Source organism: Homarus americanus, unplaced genomic scaffold, assembly GCF_018991925.1.
Source record: "Homarus americanus isolate GMGI-L3 unplaced genomic scaffold, GMGI_Hamer_2.0 scaffold16366, whole genome shotgun sequence".
NCBI classification, from domain to species: domain Eukaryota; kingdom Metazoa; phylum Arthropoda; class Malacostraca; order Decapoda; family Nephropidae; genus Homarus; species Homarus americanus.
Window position 1 is genome coordinate 1,418 of NW_024723046.1, and position 9,282 is coordinate 10,699.

At 34.9% G+C, this 9,282-nt stretch overlaps 1 protein-coding gene across 1 annotated transcript; it reads left to right on the forward strand.

Annotated features, from left to right (window-relative positions):
* Nucleotides 1–277: 277 nt before the first annotated feature.
* Nucleotides 278–8,154, forward strand: LOC121863219 (OTU domain-containing protein 5-like). The gene is made up of 4 exons (XM_042361703.1): nt 278–436; nt 4,803–4,958; nt 7,418–7,574; nt 7,859–8,154. Exons 2-4 carry the CDS (start codon nt 4,827–4,829, stop codon nt 8,137–8,139), a joined length of 570 nt encoding a protein of 189 aa, XP_042217637.1. The 5' UTR covers nt 278–436; nt 4,803–4,826; the 3' UTR covers nt 8,140–8,154.
* The last annotated feature ends 1,128 nt before the right edge of the window (nt 8,155–9,282 follow it).

Genomic DNA, 9,282 nt, shown 5'->3' on the forward strand with positions numbered 1-9,282 from the left:
CGGGCGGGTGGTTGGCGCATGGCGCGTGGGCAAAATCTAAAAAATAGCATCCGAGCCGGACACTCACCGCGTATATGTGGAAAAAACCCGCGTTAAGTGAAAGTTCAGCTTTGGCAAGGCACCGCGTATATGCGAAAACGCGTTAAGTGAAAGCGCGTTAAGCGGGGTAAAACTGTATATGTATATATATATATATATATATATATATAGTTCTGTCCATACTTCAACTATAAATCATCCTCTTCTTAATCCCCTGACCGATAATTAATCAATAGATGACTTCTTGCATTCAAAAATTAATATTACAGTATTATCACTATTTCAGGCTGGACCCTCTCAACCTCCAGATGAAGAGGACAATGATCACAGTGGATATAACAGTGGAGACGAGTATGAACCATTTGGGTGGAACCTCACAGCAGATCAATGGGAAGATGTATGTATATTTCTCTCAATTTTTTTGTACTGTATGCTTAATTTAATACCCTTTTATGTTGTATCTGACACTTGCTGGGTGATGAGGTAGGTTAGCTAGTTCAGCCAGATTATCACACCACTATATTATCAATTCACACAGCCTTAATTGTCTTCTGTACAGAACTGAACCCAAAACTCTTGTTTGAGGAGTCCAGAGTGATAGGTTAACTATGAGGTGTCATGATTAAGAGGATCACAATATTTGGTACAGTGTAGACATACCAGTCTTCCTGTATTCTCCATATAGGTCCAAGATATTTGAAACTGGGAGTGAAATATCAAGACACCTCTTGCTTGAAGCATATGAGGTGTAACTGCAGGACTGAAAGGGTTCAGCTGTCTCTTTCCTCTAGTTTAATTTCTCTGCTATCTTCATTGATTTGTTATGATTCCCTCACATGAAAAAGAATCATTAATTTTCCAATGGTGTGTGACTTACAAAATACCCCATAAAAATGTGCATATTGCCTTGGTATTATGGGGTGCTGTACTGTATATAAAGGTTGCAGCTGAGGGTCAGATTTCAAAACATTATATGGAAAAAAATTTTGTGTAGATAGAGATAATCTTTACAAAGACTTCACTGGGGTGTGAAGCATTACCAAACTGATAAGACTAGCTTTTGAATACCTGAATATAGAAATTTTTTGAGAAATTTTGTACTTTTAAATGAAGGTAGAGTAGGTGGGGTTGAAGAAGAGAAGTAGCTTAAAAGTTCCATTCTAGGTAGTCCAGTCACTATACAGTACAGTGATCCCTCGGTTAACGAGCGCCTTTGTTAACGAAATTTCTGTTAACGAATTACCTTCCATAAGATTCTTCACTTCGGTTAACGAATTCCTTACGAATTTTTCCCAACATGTTTTCGCCTGCATTTGCCTGCTCACCAGCTGTAGTATTAGTCCGCCAATACAGTATAATCGGTTTTAGGTCTTAAATTCCTTACCATTTTAGTAAATATCAAGAAGGTTGTAGTATTCAATAATTTTAAAAGTTTTATATTAAATTTTTTAGTCATTTTAACAATTATTGAACATAATTGAAGTACAGGAAACTAGTTTTTTGCGTGCTAAACAGCACTCAACACACCATGCTTGGCGTCAGTTTGTTTACCAGTTCAGAGGAAGGAACATCTTGTTTGAGACTCTTCAACATAAACGCTTTTTTTCTGTGTTTCCAGTCAAATTATTGGTCATTTTGAAATATATTTTACATATTGATACTATATAGCACAGTGCAGTGTTGATTCAAAGAAAATAATCTTGAATTACACCAAGTGAACTAAAATTTTATGGGTGAAATGGTGGCATGGGGTGACTTCTCTTCTACCCCAATGCCTTCTCTTCTCCCTTCTCCTCCACCCCCATTCTAATTCCCATCATCATCATCAACCAGGAGCCTTCTACATACACACCTCAAAGTAAGTGTACTTTACTGCATTTATTTTTAGTTTGTATGTAATTTTCGTTGAGCTGGAACCAATTACCCAAAAACCCATTGAAACAATTGTTTCGGTTAACGAGCAACCTTCTGGAACGAATTGTGCTCGTTAACCGAGGGACCACTGTATATAGGTTGTAAGTGATGAGAATAAAGAAGAAAAAGAAAAGAGGATGGAGGGATAAAGGGCTTGCTGTGCTAGTTAAAGAGAAGAGAAGGTCAAATGAATTCTAGTTGCAAGTAGGAAGTTATGAAAGAGTAAGGGCTACAGGAATATTAATTATAAAGAAAATTAAAATGGTGAAAAGAGAGTGAAAAGGAAGAGCTGAGAGATTGAGAAAATATTATCAAAGTTTTAAGAGAACTAGAAGCTGTTAGCCAAATAAATTGGCAACCAGTGGTGAAAGAGTTCAGAGAGAAACCCAAAAGATTTTATTTATTTTTTTATTTTTTTGTAGGAAAGAGAAAAGGTAAATGCTAAATGGAACGGAATATTTTTAACGGCTACTAAAAAAAAACATGAAACAGAAGCAAGAATTATCATACTATATTTAGGATATAGTGGACTGAAAAGTGCCGAGGCAAGAAAGAAAAGAGCGATACATAATTAAGGGTGAGACCAGCTGTAAACACATTTAAGAGCGGTAAGGGATCAGGAGTGGATGGAAATGCTTTGAAATGTTGAAAGAGGAACAGGGTTGGTGTATGGAAGGATCAATATTTATGAGAATACTGTAGTGCAGAAACAAAGAGCATATAGTAGACTCACCTCCTATTTTCTCAAAGTAATAGTCGCGTGTGTCCCCAAGCCTGTTTTGAAAATGCTTGTACAGTAGGATTTTTTTTTTACTCTGTTGTGCCTTTGGTGACATTGGTGGAATTTTTTGTAGCAAGGTGGTGTAGTGCCAAATGGAAACATAGTAGCTATGGGATGGACATGAAAGTAGAAGTGATCCATCGTAAGAAAAGTGGTAAGCGTGTGTCTGACATCTCACATGCCTGAAACTACCATCCATACCATACTTAAGAATGTAAAAAAAATATAGAAACAAGGGCTACAACTTGACTGAAATATTCAGAGTTGAAATTAACACAGCAAAAGAGTGATGTAATGGAAAGTATGGTTCACTGAAATGAGTGTGTGCGTGCACAATTACCCGACCGCGTGATTAGGTAACATCAACACACTGGCCCCAAAAAACTTTAAGTATGTTAAATAAGGTATTGTTTATATATTTTGAATGAAAACCCCAAGAGTGTTAAGCTCGGATAACGAGGACCCCCTTATAATAAAGGGGTGTTTCTTTAATATTTTTTGTTATTTTTAACACTGGTACAGTGTATGGAAGTCAACATTGATAGTGATACTGAAAATTTACCTTAATGCAATATGGAATGGAGAATAAGGTAAAAATTTAACATTCTCTGATTTTATAGTAAATTTGAAATGGTTTAAGGGAAATGAATGATGTTTTACTCTCAATGTACTTTTACAATTCTGTAAATGTGTTTGTTTTTTGTGAGTTATGATGTTTTTCATGTTTTGAGATGGCAATTTTGCCCCTAAGATGTGTGAATTTCATCCCCTCAAACTTTCACAAATACCCCTGTACTGTACTAGAGATCGGAGGTTGCAAATTGGGAGTTGGTATACATTTGCTGTACTAAATCGTGAATATGCAAATTTTGTGAATCCAGAAACTGAGAATATTGAGGAGAACAGTGTGTTCCAAAAAGAAAAAGTATATGTGGATCACATTTAGGAGTATGATATAAAAATATCTGGAAAATGGAAATACTGTATTTTGTTTATGCCATTAATGGCTCTAGAAAAAGTGTATAATATAATCATTAGAAAAATTATGTGGGCAGTACTGTGTTGAAGATACAGTTGGGGGATAAAGAGAAAATCGTTGAATACTATCCGGTTTTTGTTGAGTGCGTGAAACTTGTGCAGTATTCAGATGTCGTAGAAAGAGAAGAATGTGGGGTTTCTTAGAGAACTGTCTCAAACGAGCAAAACTTAAAAATGTATTGGGGAATAGTCAAGCTGATGTTATTTTATGGTTGTGAAACAATGGACCCTGAATCCTGGTGGGGAAAAAAGTTAGAAGGGATCAAAATAATATGCTGAAGGGCACTAAGTAGAATGTATAAAAGGCAAAAAATAAGTTGTAGAATATTAGAAGATGTGGAAGTAAAGATTGTTGCACTGAGAGCTGACCAGGTTGTACTTTAGAGATGTGGCCATATTGAGAAAATGGAAAGTAAAATTTAATATAAAAAAAAGATAATTCAGATGTAGGAGATAGAGAGATGAGAAGACTGAGGGGATAGAGGAATAAAGTTAGGAAGACAATGATGTGAAAGGGAAGAACATTAGGGAAGCTGCAGTGTGTGTGTTTGTGTTTAGATATTGATGTACTCTTAATGGGGGATGCTTGGTTAAGTGAAGAAACATGAATGAACCAGGTGGGTGTCTTTGAGCCTTGTTTTGGAAGGAGAAAACTGTAGCCAAATATGTTTGTTACAGAAGTTAGAGAATAAGCCAGAACAAGTGAAGGGAGACTTCTGTAAGCAATTGAGACCGGGGTACCTTCTCAGTTACCTGTGGGCAATAGTTATTTAACCCTTATGTATGGTGTTGCCTCTGAGCTAAATAAAATTGCCTGGTGATAGCCAAATGAAATATTAAAACTGTCATCCCCGTAGTGAAGAGGTTAGTGGAGATAGTCTACAAACCCCTTGTGTATGGTGCCTCCTCTGAGCTAAATAAAATTGTTTAGCAATATTCAAATAAAATGTTGAAAGTGGTGTCTCCATAGTAAAGGGGTTAAATCTTAAAAACAATATATTTTTATCACATATCAACACTTTATTCACAGAAAGAGCGAAGGTTTGAAAAGAAGATGAAAAAGAAAGGTCTTATGATCAAGAAGATGCGAGAAGATGGGGCTTGTCTGTTCCGTGCCATTGCTGATCAAGTCTTTGGTGACCAGGACATGCACAATAATGTTCGAAAGCACTGCATGGATTATATCGTAAGTACTGTATAACTTTGTTTTTTTTGTTTTGTTTTTTTAATAAATCATGCCTACCCGGTATATGAATATTTAAACTGTAGGAAAAGAATAAACTTATACTGTACCATTATTTTTTTTTTCTCTCTCTCCTTCCATGTTTGCTATTTTATTCCCCAGCATTTGCTCTGAAGCAGTCATTGCATGGTAGATCCCTGATTTAACACCAGTGGAACTGAAAATTGTCACACAAAATATAATCACATTTAAATGTTCTGTGTATTTCATTGGAAAATGCAGGGTACGGGACCACAGCCCCAAAATGTGCACCATAAAATTCCTTAACCTTTAAGTGGAGGCAAACTTCTGTTCCCGTATTGATGTTGGCTAACATCATTGGACTCTTCATATCCCATGTGTTCCAGTTTTTGAGCATATGGGGTGGAATAAGAAATCCTTTATTCCTTGCCATCCATTTAGGGTCAGATGCCACTTTTTCTCACTTCATCATTAATTCCATTATTTCAAAACACTTTTTAACACATTAAAACTCACCTTGAGTCTGAACAACTGATTGCTGGAATGCATTTGTTCCGACTCAAGGTGACTGTGCTAGGAAACGATGTACCCACCCTTGCTATCATCTGTTGAAGGCTGGGAAAACTTTATATTTTCATCAGCTGGTAGTTACCGGTAGTCTTCATTTGATATTAAACCTTAAAAAAATAATACAACATATAAAAATTAATCAATGCCTCTTAGAAGTGAATCATTAGAAATATATTTAATATATATTTTATTTGGCTAATGCCAGACTATTTTATTCAGCCCAGAGTCAGACCCCCATACACAAGAGATTAATGGTCTTCTTACACTAAAAGTCACAGCCTTAAGTTAAAGAAGCTACAAGTACAGAAAATTATCTGAGTTGATTTCTTTGGAGTAAGAGTTGTGAACTGTTATAATAACCTGCAAGTGAATGTTGTATCAGTAAGAGTTGTTAACTGTTGTAATTAGGGTTTACCAAATACTAGACTATTCGGCTGGATAGTGATTGTTTTTACTATCCAGTATCTGACTGGATAGTTGAAATTTTCAACTTCATGTATATAAATACAATTACATAAAGAGAAAGTGAATGAAAATTGATAATAAAAGGACTCACTCAGGAATTGGTTGAACTCATTATTATTAACTTTCTAGCTCGCCTGAACAGGACAGGTGAACTACAGCTGTCCAAGTTGTGCCATGGTTGTTATTGTTGTGGTGGTTGTCATCCACAAATTTTTCACCATTCTTTCATATTTAGGAATTTTTTCTCAAATAATTGGGAAGAAAATGTGTTTCTGTTACATAAATTAGTAAATTTAGTAGTGGGAGACACTAACCTGGCTGAAATTATTGTTGCTTTAATGCAGATATTAATGTTTTGGAACATAGATCATTTTTGGCTCCAAGCAAAGTTTTGGGTAACCTTACGATTATGGTGCGTTACTGCTAACCTGTTCGTGACAGGTGTTTATGCTGTGTAAATTAGTAATTAGGTTGTAGCATAGTACAGTACTATTATTTAAGAGCATTTAGTGGCATTTAGGTGAAAAATAAGTTGCCACAAACTTACAGTTGTCAAAGCAAGTGGCATCAATGGCTGATACTGCCATATATCTTTGATAGGAAATAAAATATTTTTCCAACTCAGAAAATACGAAACGTAGGATTTATAAAAAGTATGTAAGAAGACATGTTTCTATGGTAAGATATAGAGGGACAAAGAGTCAAACAGGTAACATCCCGTATGTGTCTGCTGCAGACCATAACTTTAAGAAAGTTGGTGCTAGTTTAATGGTGCTCTGACCTCCACTCACTCGCCACATTATTTTATTTATTTTATTTATTTTTCACTCTTTGAATGTAGATTGTGTGTGCATGTAACTGAGTAAAAATAATTATGTGTAACTACCAAAAATTATGATTTGAAAAATATTTAATACCTTTTAATAATTTTTTTTTTCACTTTCTGTGTGTAAGATTGAGTGTGTATGTAACTGAGTAAAGAAAATTAGGGATAGTGTATCTACCCAAAATTATGAGTTGAAAAATAACCATAACATAACGTGCAGCTCACAGATGGGGAACTTTTGGAAATATCCCTGCTCAGCCCTAGAATTACTTTTGACACTCATTTTAAATAATTTGTTCCAAAACAACTGTAAATATAAAGACTTCACTGTACAACATCAAACTTGCCTGTGTAATATTTAAGAAATGAGAGCAATTTAGTGTGTAACATTGCATCAAAATAGTTTAATCTATTTGTGTTAAACCCGGGGTCTACTGTATCTAATGTAATTGTTGTGCTTTTGTTTTCAAGGCAGAGATGTTCAGGGTTTAATGTGTGGAAACAGTACCTTTCATGCTTTTAACCGTAGTGGACATTAAAAAAAGGTGAATGTTCAATCTTTTTTTTATTTTATCTTCAGGCTCTGAATGAAGACGCTTTTGCTCCTTTTGTATCCGAGAACTTCCAGACATATGTCCAAAGAAAAAGACGTGATGATTGTTTTGGTAACCACGTAGAATTAGCTGCTATGTCAGAAATGTATAACCGCATCATCGAAGTCTATTGCTACAGTGTAGGTAAGTATTAAAATGCTTTTGCCTTATAGCTGGGAAAAGATGGAAGGAATTTAATGTACCAGAGGGTAAAGAAACTGAAGGTATATGACTAGGTTTAGCTTTCTTAGCTTAGGTTTGGCTAGCTTAAATAAAATTCAGTCAACTTACCTGAGCTAAGCTTATTTTAGGTTTGGTTAAGTTAGTTTAAGTTTGGTTAACTTAAGTGTATGGTATTTGTAATAGAACATGGATTGTTTAATACTTGAAAATATTGAACAGTATAATCATAAGTAAATATTTTGCAGAACCTATAAATAGTTTCCAAGGAAGTCTTCAAACAGATAATGAACCCATTCGATTGAGTTACCATATGGGGACGCACTACAACAGCCTTGTAGATCCCTTCAAGGCCACCATCGGTGTGGGTCTCGGCCTTCCTGGCTTTCAACCGGGTCTGGCGGAAAAGAACCTCATGAAGGAAGCTACCAGACAGAGCGAGAATGTCCACCTGGAGCAGGTCAGTTTGTGTTACAAACACAGAAAAGAATCTCGGTTATTTTTTAAGTTTAGTGAAATCCTAGCATAAAGTGGTGTATGGGAGGGTAACAGTAGTAAGAGAAATGACAACTCAAAATATATATATATATAGATACACACACACACAGGTATCACTCACTTAATGAAGGGGTTAGGTTTCTGAAAAATCATTCGTCAGGTGAATTTTCATATCTCGAACAACAGAGCAAATGGGAAAAACGGGGTTCGTTTCCCCACCTACAAGAAAACCCCAATATTATGCTCAACACATAAACAACATTAATAAAATATCTAGATGAAAATATGTAGCTAAAACCACAAAGGAAAAGATAAATGCAAGTTTAACACAACCGTCATTTGCTTAAGACGCTGACTGTGTAGCTTCAACATCACCATAACAATGCAGCCCAGTTGGGACACTGCCTCTTCCGACCCTTAGCAACAGGGCTCCCCCCTCCCTCTCAGTCTGCTTACTCTCATTGGCACACGAAGAAATGTTTTTTACCTTATGATTTTTTTTTTTGCATTCTTTATGTAGGATTGTGTGTGCCTGTAACTGAGTAAAACAATATATATATATATATATATATATATATATATATATATATATATATATATATATATATATAAATATATATATATATATATATAATATATATATATATATATAATATATATATATATATATATATATATATATATATATATATATATATATATATATATATATATATATATATATATATATATATATATATATATATATATATATATATATATATATATATATATATATATATATATATATACTGATAACCACAAGGAAAGAAGAAAACACGAAGTTCCCAAGCGCTTTCGTGTAATTCACATCTTCAGGGGTGAGTACAGACTAGAGAGAGTAATACAAATCAAGGTGTATATATACAGAGGAGGGTGAGACTAGGTCCACAATGGTCAGGTATTAGGTAATGACCCTACTAATCTTTAAATAGCACACAACGGTTCGTGGTCAGGTCAGATGGTCAAGTGACCCGGCCTTCTCACCTGATCACAAATCTTCTTAATTACAAAATTGTCCAGCTTGTACATGCCGTTACTCAAATTCATGTTGAATGCTTCGTTATGTTTAATAAGACTAGATTCTATGATGTTCCTACTGTCAATTGACTTACATGGTAATATTGAGGAGGCA